The 19,896-nt window shown below is 35.9% G+C and overlaps 3 protein-coding genes across 3 annotated transcripts; 2 read left to right on the top strand and 1 right to left on the bottom strand.

Moving 5' to 3' along the window:
- Window positions 1-2,658: 2,658 nt before the first annotated feature.
- LOC116172307 lies at window positions 2,659-3,660 on the top strand. Its single transcript, XM_031489507.1, has 4 exons — window positions 2,659-2,718; window positions 2,784-2,997; window positions 3,054-3,378; window positions 3,431-3,660. Exons 2-4 carry the CDS (start codon window positions 2,786-2,788, stop codon window positions 3,569-3,571), a joined length of 678 nt encoding a protein of 225 aa, XP_031345367.1. The 5' UTR covers window positions 2,659-2,718; window positions 2,784-2,785; the 3' UTR covers window positions 3,572-3,660.
- Window positions 3,661-3,734: 74 nt separating this feature from the next.
- LOC116172314 (putative nuclease HARBI1) lies at window positions 3,735-5,680 on the bottom strand. The gene is made up of 4 exons (XM_031489515.1): window positions 4,874-5,680; window positions 4,531-4,817; window positions 4,284-4,481; window positions 3,735-4,229 (listed from the first exon to the last, which is right to left on the bottom strand). Exons 1-4 carry the CDS (start codon window positions 5,083-5,085, stop codon window positions 3,838-3,840), a joined length of 1,089 nt encoding a protein of 362 aa, XP_031345375.1. The 5' UTR covers window positions 5,086-5,680; the 3' UTR covers window positions 3,735-3,837.
- A 12,988-nt stretch (window positions 5,681-18,668) lies between these two features.
- Window positions 18,669-19,652, top strand: LOC116172698. The gene is made up of 3 exons (XM_031489951.1): window positions 18,669-19,118; window positions 19,177-19,302; window positions 19,356-19,652. The coding sequence occupies exons 1-3, from the start codon at window positions 18,855-18,857 to the stop codon at window positions 19,650-19,652; spliced, it is 687 nt and encodes a 228-aa protein (XP_031345811.1). The 5' UTR covers window positions 18,669-18,854.
- The last annotated feature ends 244 nt before the right edge of the window (window positions 19,653-19,896 follow it).

Genomic DNA, 19,896 nt, shown 5'->3' with positions numbered 1-19,896 from the left:
TTAAAAATAGGAAATACAATGAAAATATTCCATGATTAAGAAGATGCTGTTGGTGAACGAAAACATTGACATATCCGCTTTTTCTAAAGTGTGTGCCTTTTTAAAACAAACATGTTCCCGATATGAGCCAATTCGGTCTAAGGTTTTTACGCAGGCTGAAATTCAGAAGTTTTTGAAAGAGGCACCTATCAGTCAATACTTTCTAATGAAGGTTGTTGTTATTAAAGGTATAACAGGTGCTTGTCGATGTGATGAAATGCACAAAATGTTATTCCAACATGTAAAAGATACAGGCACACAATTGGTTGCGACCATACCACAGGAAAACGAAAAAACAAATAAGAGGCGTACTTTCTCTGCCATCAGTGAAGATGACGGAGTAAATTACTTGGAAATATGCCGACAGTATGAAACTCCTCGTTTTTTGTCTTATCGCAATCAAAAATGCATTGATAAACGAATTGGAATTCACAAATTTACTGAAATTGTGCAAGTGACTGCAAAATTTATTGGATACGCGGAAAATGAGGCTAAGGAATTCACTGGACATTATTACCGTCGGACTTCCGCTACATTTCTCGCAAACGCCGGTGCTAATGTCATTGTCCTTAAGCGGCATGGAGGATGGAGGAGCTCAACGGTAGCAGAACGTTATGTGCAAGATTCTGCAAATGAAAAAGAGAATATTGCCCGAATGAGGAGGAAAATCTTTTGTAGAAGTACTACAAAGCAATGGGAAAGAAGTGATGAAGAGCATTGAGAGTACTTCTCAACTAACAATGCCAGTAATTCATCTACAAGAAAATGTGAATTGCACTATTAATATTAATTATAACGGTCATAAAGTTTATTTGTTTGATCTGACAGTAGTTTGACACATGAATATATGTATACCTACGTTTAGATGGATGTCAGTTCCAGTCTGGTAAAAGTTTTCAGTCTTGGTAAAATACCATTTACCAGACTCATATGAGTCTGGTAAAACGGCGATTAGGTACTTACTTGAAGTATCAATCTTAGCAACTTTAAAGCGCGTGTGTTCTAAAGGCCTTTTTTCGCACGCATTTGAGTGTTTAAAACGGAGATTGTAATTCAAGTATAATAAAAAAGAAATTGTTTGCAATCTTTTTAGTTACAAGTGGTCTGTGACTATAACAGGAAGATCAGAGACAAAGTTATTTTATTTCAAAACAATCTTGGATCAGAGATGTATTTGTAGGTTATCCTGGCTCAGTCCAAGATAGCAGAGTTGTTAGGGTGTCGCTACTGACCCAAACTTTAGCATCAAGAGGCGGAGTTTACTATATTTTAGGAGGTAGCGGCTAACTATTATTACGTAACGTGCATGCTGTGTATTACACAATATTGCTCTAGAGGACACAGTTGAGGAAATACTCCCGTTGTTGACATTGACCTCCACTTTGAGAGATCTGCAAGATGATGAGAATGCAATTCAAGATGAAAATGTTGATAGACGAAATGCCATGTTTTAGTTAGGTACTTAAGATCTGATAGTAAATTTATATTATTCTCTAAATACAGTTTTAAATACTCTTTAATTAACAAATTTGTTTGTGTCAATAAATTCAATTTTTCTTTTTCAATTTGCATTTTTTCCAGTTGTATTTTTAAATTTTCGCTATAGTATTCTTTTCTATCACACTGCATTCTTTCCAAATAATTATGCTTTGAGAATGGTCGACGATTCCATTTTTTAGTAGTAGGTGTTTCGTTTGCTTGCAGCGGTGTATGTTCCATATCAGCCCTTTCCACATTTGTGGCCGCATTGTTTGACAGTGGTACGTTTTCTGGATTTTCCTCTGTGTGATCTATAACAACATGTTTGGTAACGGTTTCTATAGACAATAATATTTCTGGGTGAATATTTGTTTTCTTTTCAACTCGTCCAGTTCTTTTGCATACCTATTCAAAGTTTTTCCTGCCTCTCCCTGTCCTTACTTTGTTGTCCACATATTTTCTATTTCTATCGATCTCTCCATCTATTTTCTACTTGCGCAGGTGTAAATAACATACCCAATAGATTCTTGATTTCGTCGGAAATCACTTTCCACATTTTCTTCATGTTCGGAATTGACAATGTTCCAATTTTGTTTCGGTACTTATACAAGTTTATCAACACCAATGTTGCGGTATGTGTACACACTCCTTCCATGATCATTGATCATCCATTGCTTTTGCATAGGTTCTCAATTGAGGTTATGTACACTTTTTAAGCGGGTACGTAAACATAAACAAAACCGTTTCCACACAAACAAATTGCAAACAGTTCCAAATCAGTTGCAAATCGCTCATGCGTATTAACCTGAATCGGCAAACTTATCACGGATCTGTGTATTGCAACAAACCTATTGTTATTCACAGTAATTTCGAAAACTAGGAAGTAATAGTAATAAAAGTCATTTAAATTTGGTAGAATGGCGTGGGTGCAGTCATTATAACGCCCGTTCTCACCACTTTTACTTAAAACTGTTCCTTAACTGAGTGCAACTTAAAGTTAAGGTCCATTTAAATCTAGTCGTCTGTTGCACGGCGCACTTCTATGTAACACTTGGTTAAAGTGTTACTTACAATTGTGGATGTCTGGCAACAATGTTAAAATCTGGGGATTTCTGTTATTTCTAACGTCGGTGAGGTTATGTTTCGTTGTTTTGTTCATTGTGTTGACTTTCAAATCATTTTAAATTTTAATCAAGTCTGGTAAGTATCAACAATCACTCTAATTGCTGCATCGTGTTGGAAAAATGATTTTTCTTAAATTTCAGCGATGGAAGCCCGTGGTTCTCCTCCACCGACAAAAAAACAGAGAACTGCCAATTACTCAACAGATGAGAAAAATGTGCTGTTTAGCATTATATGTGATTATAAAGGGATAATTGAATGCAAAAAAACCAACGCCGTCACGTGGAAGGAAAAGGAGGCCACATGGGAAAAGATTTCCTGTAAATTTAATGCTCAATCCCCAGGCGGTGTGTACAGGTAAAATGTGACACTATGCAATGCACTTACAAAAACACTTACAATTTCTGTTGTAGAAATGTGACATCACTTAAAAAATGTTATGAAAACGCAAAAAAAACTGTTCGTAAAAATGTGGCCCATGAACGGTTAGAGTATATTAAAACTGGGGGTGGTACACCTAATACAATTGTCGACGATAAAAACGAAGACTTAATTTTATCAATCGTCAATCCGAAGACTGTCGTAGGTATCCATAATACCTTTGACTGCGACATGGTTATGGAATGTTTGCCAGAGGATATAGCAATTTCTACAACCATGTCCCACGAAGCATTGCCAGTATCTAACCTGGAGGCTCCATCAACATCGGCATCTGAAATGGCCCCAGAGGCTGAAGAGGTGTGTAGGTTTTATTTTGCATAGTTACAGATATTTTGATTTCTGGTTGTAGGATGTTGATTGGGGCGATTACAAGGTGGCCCACTTAAAAACGCCGGTAAATAAAGCCTTGCAAACAAGTGGAAATACTAATAAAAAAAATGGACATCCAGGCGCCGACCAGTGGGTCAATCCCTTCACTCGACAGACTTAACAAAAACATATAGTGAAGTGGCTAAACTCAAACATGAAATGTTAACCATCCAATTAGAGATAATTAAAGAAGAGAGGGAGGCCAAAAACCTAGAGAGCCAGCTGCGACAGGAGGAGCTACGACTCAACATAGAGCTTAAAAAATTACAAATTGAAAAATTAAAAGAAATTAAAGAATAAACTTTATTTAATTAAAAACAGAAAAAGTATTATTTTATGTACCTATCATTTATGCCATTTTACAATGTATTTATGTTCTTATTGTAATTATAATCTTCCAAAATAATCATTTATAAAATTCAAACGAACATTATTTCCTCCAACATGATTTATATCTGCAGGAACAACCGGAATGTTCCCTTCTTCTATCAAGACATTTAATTCATGGGGATTTCCTTCTACTGGTGGAATTTCATCCTCCCCCATCTCTTGTGCCACATTATGCAGTATTGCTGTTGCAACTATAACTATCAATGTGGTGTCTAACTTTAAACGACAGCCGTAAGCATTCACAGGAAACCTACGTTTCCACACACCAAATAGTTTTTCAACTACCCCTCGTGTTCGAATATAGGATTCATTATATAGTTGCTCTTGTTGTCCATTAGGATGTAAAAGTGGCGTAAGTAAGTATGACTTTACTGGGTAACCACTGTCACCTACAAAATAGGTAATTGATAAAAAGGTATTCATAATAAAGCAAGTATGCTTACCCAGAAGCAGACAATTTGGATAACTTCCATTTTCAAACCTTGCCTTCAGTCTACTACTATTAAAAATTGTTGTATCATGTGCTGATCCCGGCCAGCGTACTACTATATCTACAAAGTTCAATCTAGCATCTGTAACTCCTTGTACATTAATAGAGTGATAAGATTTTCGGTTACGAAATACTTCAGCATCGTCTCCACCTGTTTTAAATAGTGTTTAAATTTGTTTAAAATGAGTTAAAAAACAAACCGGGAGATTTTATTCTTATATGAGTCCCATCAACTGCTCCTATCACCCTTGGAAACCTTGCCACTTCATAAAACTGTTGCTGAAGTTCAAGCAATCCGTCTGCTGTAAATGGTAACTTGATGTACCTAGCCCGAAGTGAAGCTATTGCTACTGATACCTTCTTAACAATTCTAGATACACTTGACACATGCACACCTGCAAAATCAGCAATGCTGAGAAGGTGGTTGCCAGTAGCATAGTATCGAAGTGCTATTAATAATTGTTGCATCGGAGATATGCTATTATTTCTAAAAGTACATCAGAATACTTATTGTGGATATTAATTATTGCAGATGTATCTTACGTATCATATGGGAACTCCAAATTATTTTCTATTTGGATTAGTACTTCCATTACTGTTGGTTTCGTTAGTCGAAACCTTTTAAAAAATGATAGATCATCCATACCATAAAAATGATCATTTCTTTCACGTATTTGTCGTGGAACTCCTACTTGCAGTACCTCCAACACGTCTAAATCGTCCTCAATAATATCATTTCCCAAAAATAAATCCATTTTGAAAATGTGAAGGTTTACAAGGAATGTAACTACCGAACTTTTAGGTTAAGTATCAACTTAAGTAGTAAAATTCTTAGGCTTAAACTTAACTTCCACTTAAACATTTAAGAAAGACTTAAGATGTTGGTACAATGAAAAATCTGTCCCTTAGTTTTTAAGTCGCACTTAAAGTAACTCTTAAAAGTTAAGGAAATGTGGTGAGAACGGGCGTAAGAACTCTTAACGTTTATTATTTTTATTCCGAATAACGTGAATATCACTAAATCACACAAATCGGGTGACTATTATAACCCCTTGGACGGCAGTGCACCAAGCTACCACTTAAATTATTGGGTGAATCAAGTCACATAGCGCAAACACAATTGCTGAACTTTCCAGTTTGTGGTGAAACGGACCTAAATGGTTTGTAGGCCCTTCCACGCTATGGTCTCAGAGGAACCTATGCGATGAGGAACTCCCTGAACAAAAAACAAGAGTTCTGGATTGCATTTTACCAACTTCCGAATTAATCTCTTTTGAACGATATTCGAACTTGATTTCTTTACAGCGAACGGTAGCATTTTGCTACTACGCCAACCAAAACTTACTAGGTTCAAAATGAGCTTACGCGCGGAATGTTCGTGTAAATTAGTCAATTAAGCGTGAATGAGACATGGATCACTTCTTGGGCATCGAGCAATTGATTTTGGTCTTTTTCCCAAGAGAATGGTTGGATAAGTAGCGATTTTGGCATCTAAAAATATTTTGCTTACCAAAATTGGTACATAACGATTTTGACGGATTTTAGGCGACAACGTGGAATAGCGAAACCCCGAAGTCGATACTCGGTCTAGGAACTAAACTATAGCGCAGAACGACGGACAGACGGGCGTCAAAGTGAGGACATAAGCGCTCCACTTTCGAGGAAACTATATGGGCAACTATTTCAATACCTTATGATCATCTCAACCTAATGTCTATGCTGAGATGGGCAATTATGTATTTGCATTTTCAAAATTGTTCAACTTTTTTCCTTTTCTTTTAGCACAGTTTAGCACGTGTTTTTGAAAAGATTTAATCCATTTTTTCATAATCAAGTATGAGATATTCAAGACCAAATCTAAAAAAAAAACTATGGCCATCTATCCCTGACTTTACCCTATGCCTTACAAGCGGAATTTTATTCATTATAAGTATAACTCACTATTAGAAATTGGAACGCAACTACGAAGTTCCCAAATTACGGAATTTGTGGAAAAGGAAATTAATGATTTAACTCTATAAATCCAAACTCAATGCAGATTCTAGATACGCCCAACTGCAATTTATTACATTTAACACAGATACCACCACATTACGTCGGTTGTGTCCCGATTGATCCATGAAACCGATATAATACATATTGTAGAGGGTTCGGCGCGGCACTTAGTTTAGCACATCAAATTACGCACGAACTAAGTATGCGGAAACCACGATTTTAAAGTAGGGTTACCGCTAAAATGGAAATATTCCGTAATTGATTACGGTAGCCGTACTTGGTAGGTAGTAGTGATGTACATTACTCTCCGAAATTTACATAATTACACTCGTGCCATAATGTAAATTTCACTGCTTTGATTTTAAAAGGACCACCTGGTGTTCTCTGAGTAAAAGTGCAATGTCAGGACAGTCTTCTATTGAAAAAAAATCATATGAAAAAAGTACAATTAGGTAATCTTAAAAATTATCAGTCGAAGTCTTTGAAAGGCCAACTAATTTTTAATTTTGTTTTTTTTGTTTGCCAAATAGTTCTGTTATTATTGACTGATTGGAAATGTGTAAAGGCAAGATATAGATAACTATGTAGTCATAGCGAAACCGTTTTCTCGTGAAGGAACCATTTACCGAGTATATTGCTGTGTGCAATGGCTATGTTATAACTATGTAATATAGTGCATTATATAGCATCATTGTGCAATGGTGTGTGATCATTACACCACCCACAAAACAACATATGCGATATAAGGGGTACTTAACTCATAGACACGCTGACAGAATCTGAACTTCACTTTGCTTGATAAAGCGAAACTGGCTTGATGAATAAGATGTACAAATTTTCGGTGGATGTTCGGACGGTAGAAACTTCTAACTTCTAATAAGAAACCGTACTACATTGCTTCCTTTTTCCACTCTACAAAACTTTTTCTGTAATTGAACACGCGTTAAAATTCTCACGGTGAGCTTTTGCATAGATTTATCATTTAAAAAAATGACTGCGTCTTCATCAAAAGAAATAGGGTTAACTGCCCGAGATTTAGCGTAAACCAGTAGTAGCAGCGGTATCATCAACTCCGTTGTTTCCAATATTTCAGGAAACACCACTTCCATCATTAAATAAATCCGACAAAAGTAGGATAAAAGCATTCGAGATGTGGTGCTGTGGAAGGATAATGAGGAATGAGGATTAGCTGGATGGATAAGACTAGAGCAGGATAGGAAAGGGTACGTCCAACCAATCCTAGAATTGTGGACCCCGAGAAGAACATAAGACAAGTTATTAAATCGAAGGCCGTAAGTATATTGCTCTAGACTAGTAATAAGATTTGAAGAATCACGATGCACCGTGACTGCGACGTTTACTCGCACAGTCGCACATTACGTAAACGACACTTCCTAATGGTTCAATGCTATCATAATTAGTTCCCATAGTCACCACATTATTGTCCATCCATCGTAAAAACAAAAGCTTTGCATTTCCATCGTAAGCAAGTTCCAAATAACCCCGTTCTTTTCTTGGGAAACCTTTTTTATCTAACAAGGGACATTTCTCAGTTCTGTTTTCACGAAGAGTTGTCGTAGCCCCCATTCCTTGTTCTTTTAGGGTTTTTAGTAGCCCATAACTCTCAAAGAAATTATCCAAAAAAAACCGCATGGTCGGAAGACACAGCTATTATGTCTAATAGAGACAAGACTACTCGTGATCCCAGTGGAAGGTTGGAATATTTGGCAGAATTGGTTTTTGAAACTTGTTGTGAGTCACAGTCGGTAAGTGTCGAAATAATAACAATATCGGGTGTGACTGCACAACAACCAATTTTTGTACCCAAACCGACAGGGTTTCCCACGGAGAAACTGTTTGGCGGAATGATGGCCAAAGTATCTAACCATTGATTCATCAATGGCTAAATGTTCATTGAAAACGCCCCACTGTTGGTCTTTATCATTTAACATATTCATTAGTGGGCGTACTTTGGCCATTTTATCTGTCTTATCCAAATTGTCATTATTGGCCAAATGAATGTATTGCTTTATCTGCTGAAATCTATTTCTACACATTGCGTTGGCAAAAAATCTTACACCCAAGTCATCATCGAGACTCCAATCATATTTTTCGCGTGGTAATTTGTGATACCCAGATAGTAAAAGGATTCCAATAAATATTTGCATATCTGGTTTCGATACAATGAAGCTATGATTATTATTTTGCGTAGAGTATTAGACCTGGAGGCAGCGTACATAGTAACTAAACCATAAGCGACAAAAAATTCGACAATACAGGCTGAAAGTACGTTGAAAACTAATAATAAAATCACTCGTCTGCCAGTCGTAAATGGCAGCATTAACTTGGGGCGGCGCTGAATAGGTGACTTCTTTAGGTGATCAACTAAATTAACAAACTATAAGGGTCACGGAAAAGATTTGTATCAAGAAATCCCATTTTTTCCATAGTTTTCAAATATGCTATGGCAGACGATTTCAAGTGCAGCGTTGGTAGCGAAAGACGCCTTCCAATGTAGGGAAAAACACCCCTGAACTAAACATGAGGACCGTATAAAAATTATACATAAAAAATTCCTCTTTTTGTCACTACTTTAAAATATATCCTGGCAGACGATATTAAGTGTAGGTTTAATAGTGGCAGACGTCCTAGAAGTTAAAAAATTTAGGTATAATCTCAGCGAGTGCGAGCGTGTGAGATAAGCGTGCGAGAGCACAACGAACAGAGATAGCTATATTTACGCACCGCTTGGAGTTACCAAACGAATTAAATTAGGGAAAATAATAAATTGTTTATTTCGCGATAAGATTGTCGGTATTTCTTGAATTCTTCTCAGACTGAGAAACAGAAAACTTGAAGAGAAAAGAAGATAGATCTTCAGCTCGTTCTATCCTCAACTATCCTCTGACTCCAGTTTCGTTGTCTCTATGCAACATTGATGGATCGATGATTAAAATCGACAAGTTTGTTTTGCTGAAACTTTTTCGGAAGTATGATTTCTTCAAGTGCTCCTAGTCCATCGCCAGTTGTAGATGTTGTTTTAATCGATGGATTATTTTTTTTTGCATCTTTTAAAAGATCTCCGGTAAACCTTTGAGCGATTTTCTGAACACATCCTCGGCAAGATTTGTGCTGTGTCAGCGAGAGAAGTACATCTTACTTTTGACAGATAGTTACCCCTTCCATGAAGGACGCAGAACATGATCGTTGGGATCAAAATAAGGAAAGATTATAATCCTACTCAACTTCTGATTCCACTCAGAAGCAGCCTGCAAATTTCATAAAACCACTTCGCAATGATAGCTCAAAGCCTCTCTTATAGATTACTTATACCGTTCATAGGCAAAAAAGACCTGTCGTGCTTTACTTGGAAGGAAAGTTGTGTTTGCCACATATGAAGATAAGTGCTATAAATTTGTGACAAGAGAAGATGATGTGGTAAAAACTGAATTGTTCTGCAGCCACTAAAAGGCAGATTCTCGAATAATTTACCATCTTGGTAAACTACCAAGTAGCGAAGTCATTATTAGCGCTTCCGATATGAATATTGCTGTTATTGCTTTGGGAAATGTAAAATTGACGCTACCATCAAGGTATAGATGGAAGTAGGTCTCTTTTCCAATAACACGCAGAAATTCATAAATCTTCGAGAGATGTTCGTGAATTTGGGTGTTGATGTGTGTAACGCGCAGGGTAACGCGTTACCGGGTTCCCACGCATTTACCGCATGTATGACTTGTGTATGGTCCTCATGGTTTAGTTCATCGCAATGCCACCGAAAAATGTCTGAGTTTCTACAATCCGTTTGATTGAAGTGGATGGAACTATGTGAATCAGAAGTTTAGAATCAAATGGTTTGAAAGATCTCAGTAGTTAGTATCCTATCGCTATCTCTGTTGGTTATGCTCTCGCGCGGTTATCTCTCACACGCTAGCACTCGCTGGGATTTACTATACCTAAATTTTTTAACTTCTAAGACGTCTGCCACTATTAAAGCTACACTTAATATCGTCTGCCAGGATATATATTTTGAAGTAGTGACAAAAAGAGGAATTTTTTATGTATAATTTTTATACGGTCCTCATGGTTTAGTTCAGGGGTGTTTTTCCCTACATTGGAGGGCGTCTTTCGCTACCAACGCTGCACTTGAAATCTTCTGCCATAGCATATTTGAAAACTATGGAAAAAATGGGATTTCTTGATACAAATCTTTTCCGTGGTCCTTATAGTTTGATAAATTAGTTGATCACCTAAAGAAGTCACCTATTCAGCGCCGCACCAAGTTAATGCTGTCATTTACGACTGGCAGACGAGTGATTTTATTATTAGTTTTCAACGTACTTTCAGCCTGTATTGTCGAATTTTTTGTCGCTTATGGTTTAGTTACTATGTATGCTACCTCCCGGTCTAATAAATTTGTTGGCCGAACAATGTGATCTAATACCTGGTCATAACAAAATTTTTCAAAAATTTCCAGTGGACTTGCATGCTCGAAATCATTTACAACCAACTCAAGGTGTCGTTGGTTCCAAAAGTTTTCGACAGGATAAGTGGACCACTTGCGCAGAGGTGATTTCTGTTCTTACTGCGGATAGATGCTGTTTTACCAGATGAAGTACTGGGATCCGTTAGTCGCCGCCTTCTTTTGAGTACAACAATTGGTACATTTGATTCGCTATCACTGCTGCCATCATCACTTTTATGGAAGTGAAGTTCAATTTCACCAGGCACATCGTGGGGCAAGGAATTTTGTGCGTCCTGGATGTTGTCATCAACGCCTTCTTCTTCCTCAGTTTGTATGTCGACACTTGGAGGAATGACGACAATATCCACAGCATCCATTGTGGTGGAAGAAAGTATATTCTCCACTGCATCTCCCAACGTTTTATATTTCTTCCCGTAGAAGTTTATGGCTGGAATGGCTTCCAAATTGTCAACATCCATCACAAACACTCTTATAAACACCTACAAAAAGTTAGCCTTGAAAATATGTATATTGAGTTGCATGATCCCATTGTACTCAAATAGGTACACCAAAGTCTACCCCTCCCCGTATAAGAGATTGCGAGTAGTTTATGCACATAAATCATTTTAGGCACTTCATTGGATTTAAAGCAAAGATTTAATTCAAGTTGAATCACTAAATATTTTGTAACAACATAATATGATGTGATAATTACATACATGTTCACAAAGCGTTTGCAGTTCTTAACACAAATGGCAGTTAAACCATTTAAATCACAACTACGGTGTGCAACATTGATAAATACTGGTAGAAAACAATGTAAGGAATCTTATAACTATTGCTAGGATCAAACATCTTCTATTACATGGCGCACATATGGACTTAAGTCCTTGTACTCAAACGAGTACATTGGGAACGAATGGGTTAACTAAAGCACAAAAATCCATTATTAGAAAGAGATATTTGCAATGCTTGCATAAGTAAGACCGCAGAGAAGGAGCAAACATTGTTATCAAATAAAATAAACACTCCAAGTAAAATGTGCTCAAACGTGTTGAGTTGCATTAAAAGACATTCATTGTCAGACGCAAAACATTCGTCTCTATTTATGAATTGAGATATTTTAACGAAGTTTATAATGTTACATGTACATTCGTTAATATAGAAACACTTGAAATTATACGAGACACCGTAGTTTGATGACTACCCATAAAATCACCGAGGGATAGTTGATGTTAATTCGTAGCATTATATCATAAAGTAGTTAAAAGTTGGTTAATGGAAGATACACTGTTGTTCCTACAAAATATGTGTTAGACCGGTATTACACTATCAAAGATTTGATTTACTAAGTATAATAAAAATATGTTTTATAAAAGATTGACAAAGATGTTATCAAATGTAATAGTCTGTTATTACTTCCTATAAAATATAAAATTTTTTGTCACATATCTTTGTCTAATACAGGCCTTAGATTATGAGAATTGATGAAATTGATTTATTTATTTATTATCTCTCTCTTGTTCTGGGCCCTCAACAGGCTTGCACGCAATTACAGAGTGACCCGCATAATGCTTTTTAGAGGTGCAATTAAAATTTAATTTGAATAATACACTGTATACATGGGAACTTACAAATTATTATCAAATTCGAGTTGATTTTCAATCTCTTATACTAAATTAGTAATCCAAAACGAAAAGAAAACCTATTTAGATTACCACATTAGGACTAGTATTAAGAGGTGCTTGTGAATACCACCGAGGCACGTGGCGCAGTGGTTGCGCTCACCGATGCTATTCGGGAGGTTGTGGGTTCGAATCCCGCTGCCGACTGCTCTGTCTGGGGTTTTGTCAGGGGGTTTTCCTCAGACATACGTAGCGAAATCTACGAGGCAAATGCTGGAGCAGTACTCCCCCCTCAGCACCTTAACTCCGTTCCTTCCGTTCCCATCCCTAACTTGACCCATCCTTACTATCCCGTTCTCTGGCTGAAGAGGGCCAGGAAGCCCTGAGCAGCCCGCCTCCGATATCCCTGTAGTCAGGGGTGCGGGAGGAATGTTCTAGAATTGCCTTTATTACTTCTACTGACTGGTCGAGCACATTTATTCCATTTATTCCATAAGTGTCAACATTCGACCATGATAGTAGTACGTTAAAGTGGCACTTTTGTTAGTTCTAACTATTGAATAAGTATGGGTGACGCAACGGAAATGATTAGGCAATACTATCTCATCATTATTCGGTTTATCCTCATCCTTTACATTGGTCTCTATTCTCTAGCAATTCGTCATCTTCTTCTTCTTCGTCCGTGTCAGTCATCAACTTCTTCAGTATCTGAATTTAAAGTGCTACCTTATGTATGTTAATACCAAATTATTTAAATGCCTTTACAAAATTAGATCCATTATCTGTTACTGTTCCTACTATTTTCGTTTGGGATAGGTCAAAGAAGTTATTTGTATCTTCCAACATTTGAGCAATTTCGTCGAAAGAATGTGTACCACCAAATCGTTTACAAGTCAGTGCCACGGATTTTCTATCTAAAGTTTCCTCTTCTATCCAGTGATAAGCGCCAAGAAAGCTTCTTTTTTTTGAGGACCACATATCAGCCATCCACATTTTAGTAAAAGTTCCTGGTTGTGGATGAGAAAATGTTCTTGATATTGATGAAATTGTGTTTATACTGGATCGAGCAAAAAAGTTAGTAACCAACAGGAACATAATCTGGATCCTCAGCGGTAAAATGAACTTCTTCCTCATGATAATCCATGCCATCTTCGTCTGAGACTGATGTAGAAGGTATTACGTCATCGGAAATCTTTGATGTGTTCTCAGAATAAAAACAAATTATCAGAACTTTCGAATGATGAATTTTTTTCATGTCTTAATTGCATAAATTTTGTCAATCAAGTAGCTGTGTGTTTAATCGAACCCAAAGTGTGCCCCGGATTAGAGTATATGATATTCGTGCCAAAATAGTTCAAAATTTGAATAATTCCTTCGAGTTGTTGAAAGTGAAAGTCTTGAGAAATGTATTATCAAGTTTATTTAATTTATCTAGCTGCACAGGCGTTTTGTAGATGGCTTAGTGACCGTTTGTCATTGCACACAGCAATATTTTATCACCAAATATAATTTATTAACTTTTACTGAAATTACAATCTTCTAATTAGCTTATATGATACACATAATCAGTGATACCACCACCATACATCATTTGTTTAGGTAATTAAACTGTCCTTAATCATTAATTATAAATTTAATCAACATTTCTAAAAAGCTATAGAATTGATATATCGTCGATTAACTGACAACTACGTACTCAATTTCTCAACGTTAAAAAGGTACTCGAGATGTTTTCAAACACTCACCAGAATAACTAGCGCGCAATCAATTTTGAACGATTCAAAAGTTTTCAATACGAAAAGCGTTAAATAGGAACGTCAGATACAACTTTTCGTTAAAAAGTTGACATGTTGATATATGAACATAATTTATGGGTATTTCTCGCGATAACGACTTTCAGATTTACTCCTTCCTTGACGTTGTCAGTCACGTTGTTTACGAAAGTTTCCTAAAGTTGCAAGCACAAAATATCCCTACCTTTACAATAAATGGCCTTGTTTTCCGTAAATATGGCAACTGTTTGTTTCCTTATTTTATTTCTTCGTCGATATTCTCCAATTATACTTATGAATTAGTTTGCCCGTTAAGAAACGTGGAAGCTGTGTAGATTCTGTAGACAATTCCAAAGTAAATACTTACATAAATAGTATCAATGTCAAGTTACTTCACTACTTGTTTATTCGAAAGTTTGGATCGCATGGAAGGTTCAATGCTTTGCTGCTTCATTGAGATCCATGCTGTTTTATTTATATAATAATTGTAAATGTTCAAATATTGAATGTTATATTCTTTACTACCTAATTAAACGTGTTACGTTTTTCGGAGCAGCATACAAATACAAGAAACGTCAAACGTATTGTAACATAAATTTAATTACGTGATTTATTTATTTACAAATTATTTAACAATACATTTATAACAGTCTTGAAATAGATTAATTATTAATTTATAACAATAAATTAGTATTTATCACACAATTTATTATGTAACACGAGCACGACCTATTTATCACTAATATTGACTATCCGCACTGATCTTGGAACTGTCTCGAAACACAATTCGATTTGCGTATATAGCAAACAATCTTTCTAGAATGGTTTAGAGTGGTCTTGAACGCTTTCGAATGTTCTTGAACAAACGCGTCATATTACCCGGAAAGAATGCGTCAGATGCGCCTTAATTTCTTATCGCTGACGACTAATTTTCCGTGGCGCTTCGATGTCTATCAGAATTCCTAGAATATTCGCTACAGTATTTGTTTTATTTCAGGTATACGTACTGAGAAGAAAATTAGAGAACAAAGGTAAATTTTTGTATTTTTAGAGACGTCGCTCCGAAACGAAACATATATTAGAAGAATGTTTGTTAATCCTGTATATTCTCTACAAAGTTCTTTTATTAGACGTCAATTTACATATTTATTCAATCATCGCAACTTGCAGTGCAGTGGTTTCATAATAAATAACAACCTTTATGAATATTAATATATCATCACTAGATTTTAGAGGCGTCGTTTGTTAATCATTACGTTCGTTATATTAACTAACTAAAAGAGTTGGGTAATAATGGAAAATTTAATTAAACATTATTCTATTTTTTGTGGAGCCATGTTTAATAGAAATTTTAATTGGGTAGGTATAAAACCCGGTACACGTGGAATCTATTGTTTGACGTTACTAAAGGTTACATTTTCCTGTTTAATTGTAAAGAACATAAAAACGGTTACAAATGTATGTAACAATGCCGCCCTTACATCAAGAGCCATTTTTGGAAAATTTACATAAATAAGATTAAACTCACCCACGATGATTCAGGTGCCGACGGGATCTGAAACAAATTGATACTTTCAAACGTCATATAAAAAGAATTCGAATATGTTTTCGGTCAAACTTGACTTTGGTATCAAGTTTATTCGCGCATTTTCTGAGAAAAATGCGTGACAGAATATCAGTATTTTGTACCTATTACTTTTCTACGATCACATAAGATAGCCTCGGTTTCGACATAGATCGTATTATTCGCGTATACAGGCTGTTTCACGCAAACCTTTACCTAACAGTATTTAGGCTGTGATTGATAATTTAAATCTGAAAGTTTGCGTACCGACATAGTTTTTCATGATCTATCGAAAGAAAATATTACCATGATCATTACACTTCCGGTTGTATCCGATGTGGATAGCAACTTTCTAATTTTAAATAGAACACCCTGTATTTTATTGCATTTTCGAAATCTAGATGACGTAGTTTGATACCGCACTTCTTTATACCCAGCAACAAAGGTTTTCAAGTTATTCAGGATTTTTCAAAATTTTTGACATTTGACTGTACCTCCTGTGCCTACTCCGTTGACTTGAATTTCAAAAACTCTTCCAAAATCAACAATACTGATTTGTGCAGCGAACCTCGAGAAGGAAAAGAAAATTGGCCACGGCCAGCCAGGGGAAACGGATCTTCGGGTGAAACAACCACCGAGGTCAAAGCTCATTCACAGACAGACAAATACATTAATTAAATGAATTACTTTGCGTCAATACTAAAACGACAAAGGCAAAAGATAAATGTAAAGTAGTAAACAACCATAACTTTCTATTCAGAGCTATTCGTCACGACATTGGTAAAGATAAACGGCAAAAGATAAACGGATAAACTAACGACTAAAACAGTTACATACACGAAAGTTTGCAATTTTTGGTATTTGCCATAAACATTTGGGTAGCGGTCCTTCCATTTTAGATACAATGTAATAGATCAGTTCCAGCTAGTCGACAGTTAGCATTCTTCAATACGAAAGCGAGTGTTTGTATTTCATGCAGAACACGGCACTTCTTTAATACAATCAACCCAATTCCACGTAACGTACAAAGAAAAATATATCCAAAAACTACAATGTGAAAAATTAGATCTGAATCTATTTAATTCGAACTACGTAACCCATTAATAAATGGGTTCCAGATTACGAGATAGATAAAACAAAGATAGGTAATTAAATTAACACATATTGCATAACCTACCAAGAAACGTGCTAACAAACAGCAATTATATAAAAATAACTTTGCCTCAGGAGGAATATAGCCCCGGCCCATTCGCGTAAAGACGCTTAGATAATTAAACAATTTTAGCGTGATGACTGGAATTTTCCAATTCAAATCGACATTCTTCGCAAAGATAGACCTGTCATTACCACGACACCAAAGTAGCACACACTCGTGTTTACGTACGAAAGTGGTTAAAAACTTTTTTTTCCGTTGAGGACACTTTTCGTGTATCGGACAACGTTTTTATTACGTGAATATAGCGGGCTATTTCTTACGATTCTTTAGAGAACGTGTTTTTTTACGTTTTTTACGCAGACGTGTAAAATGCGTTTAAGGCGCCATGTGAATTGTCGGTTTAATATAACACGATTTATAAAGGTTTTTAGGTTTGTTAGGTTGGTTTAACACCAACTAAATAACATGATTTGCACGTAAAAGTACCATGATATTCTTATACGTAACAGTGATGCTAGCGCGGACGTCTGCATATGGCGACTTGGCGTAAATGTTTGTTACTCGCGCTTACTTCAGTTTTTTTTATAAGGGCTCGGGTTCAATGCCCATTAACCCTACGTTTAGCAAAACTCAGGACAAGAAGAATTTGTACTTTATACGCCCCGGGCCGATCAGGGCGACTTCAGACAAGACTGGTAGGCCGCGAAAAATCAGGTATGTACCTATATTGTATAGGTAGGTATACAGAGGTCAGAGAACACAGTTTTAAAGAGCTTAGAAACGACTATACTAACATAGTTAAATTATTTTTGCGCGATCGGTCATTTCTGACTATTTACCATGGGTGTTTCCATGAATTTTTTTGAAATGGAATTAAATGATGGTGAGACACCGTGGGGGAAATATATTATTTCTGACAAGGGTAATACACTACATACAGGGTTAGAACCTTCCCTATTCGTTTTCTATAAAAATGATGCACTGCATAACGTGTATGTTGAGTATATAAAAAGTGGCTGACAACGTTGCTCCAAATAAAAATACTAAATGGGATACATTTTAAACAGCTTTATTTCTTGTATTGAAACAAAACTTAGTATAAGATTTTTCTCCGTGAGTGAAGCGGTTACGGGGGTGGCAAATATCTGTAACCAAATGAGTTACGACGGACGTTTCGCGGAACTTTTGAATCTCGGTAGCAGTCGGCTCGATATGGATGGCACAAATGAATGATATAATCAAGAAGGGGATTGAATAAAACGCAGAATTTTGTGCGTAAGAAAAGACAAGAACAGATAAATATATTACGCACACAACAAGGCGATACCAGGGAAACCTTCTTCGGGACAAAACCCCGGCATAGCCCACACAAATACATGAAATAAATGAAATATAACAACATAATTTAAAAAAAACTTTTAACATTGAAAATTGCAGTCGGCAATAATTGTGTATCAAATTATATAAACTGAGGCTATTATTAACGTCTCTTATTCTTACATAAGTGAACACTTAAATCAATGCGGTGATTACGTCTTCAGGAGATAGTAGATGTTTACAAAAAGTTCTACCATGGACTTTAAGAAATTCTTGTCGAATGCTTTTTCCTAGTTGAACTAAAGCCCGTTTGTAACGATCATTTATTTAGTCAATTTTTAAGTAATTTTTTTAGGAACAAAAAAATTGAACATTTCATACATCAACTTTGATCAATTTTTTGGTACTTATTTTAGGAACTGAAAGTTGTCCTATTTTTGTAATGTTTAGAACCTGTCCTATTTTTCCCTCAATTTTTTAGTTACTTTTTACAGATTATAGGGAATTTGTAAATTTAAATGTTTTTTCTAACCTTAAATTATTGTCGGTATTAGTTCTTCGTCAGCGGCAGCAAGTGTTTAATAAAATAAAATTATAATCATTTTTATTAGTTTATGTTAAAAGGTGAAAATGTCTTGGAGCCAAGAACAAGTCTTACAACTTATCGACCTGTATAAAGCTAGACCCTGTTTGTACGCCGTCAAAACAACCGAATATAAGAACAAGCACATGAAATTAACAGCTTATCAGGAGATAGAACAAGGTCTACAGAGTCTTCGCCCAAAAACAACAACAGGGGAAATTAAATCTAAAATAAATGGTTTGCGAACAAACTTTCTAACGGAACATCGTAAATATAAATCGTCATTAAATAGTGGTGCTGGTGCAGAAGAGGTATGTTGACGTTATTTTAGAGGGATCTAATTAATATTGCTAGAATTAATTTATATAGGTTTATTATCCGACGTTATGGTATTATGAACACATGTTGTTCATTATAGACCACACAAATCCACGACCAGCAGTTGATTCAATAGCCACCCAACAAACTGCAGAGGACAACAGCCAGGTATATTATGTAAGTTAAAATATTTGACTTATGGGATAATTAATATATTACTCTAACCACAGGACGAAGAAAGTGACACATTCTTTCAAGACGACGATCAGTTTCAAATTGAGTATGTAGATGAAGGTGTGTCTGACACTCCTGTATCTGGTTCGTCTACACCAATTTTGTCAACACATTCAGTAAGCCAACAACCGCACAATGTAAACAACAAAAGGAAAAGAAAAATGGATGATGCATCATTAATAACAACTGCGAATGACACAATGGGAAAATTAGCCGTGGCAATTGGGGATATTGCAACACAACAAACCATTAGAACGAGACCATTTGAACATTTTTGGAGATTTTGTAGTTAGCCGGCTGAGAATGTTAGTAGATAGGAATGTTTTGAATGATACGCAAGAACAAATTGTGCAACTTCTATTCAATGCAACTAGAGACTAGGACTCAATTAAGAAATATCTCATTTATAATGATAATGACTAATAAAAATAAATTCCATAACAATGTTTATTACAACCTCCATTTGAAATCAAGATCAGTTACATGTTATAGTTATTCACAGCTCTTTCTTGCCACTCAACGCTTCCAATATTTGAA

The sequence above is a fragment of the Photinus pyralis genome, unplaced genomic scaffold (assembly GCF_008802855.1).
Source record: "Photinus pyralis isolate 1611_PpyrPB1 unplaced genomic scaffold, Ppyr1.3 Ppyr1.4_LG5, whole genome shotgun sequence".
Lineage (NCBI taxonomy): Eukaryota > Metazoa > Arthropoda > Insecta > Coleoptera > Lampyridae > Photinus > Photinus pyralis.
Note: the sequence above shows the minus strand (reverse complement) of the source record. Positions and strands in the feature narration are given on the sequence as shown.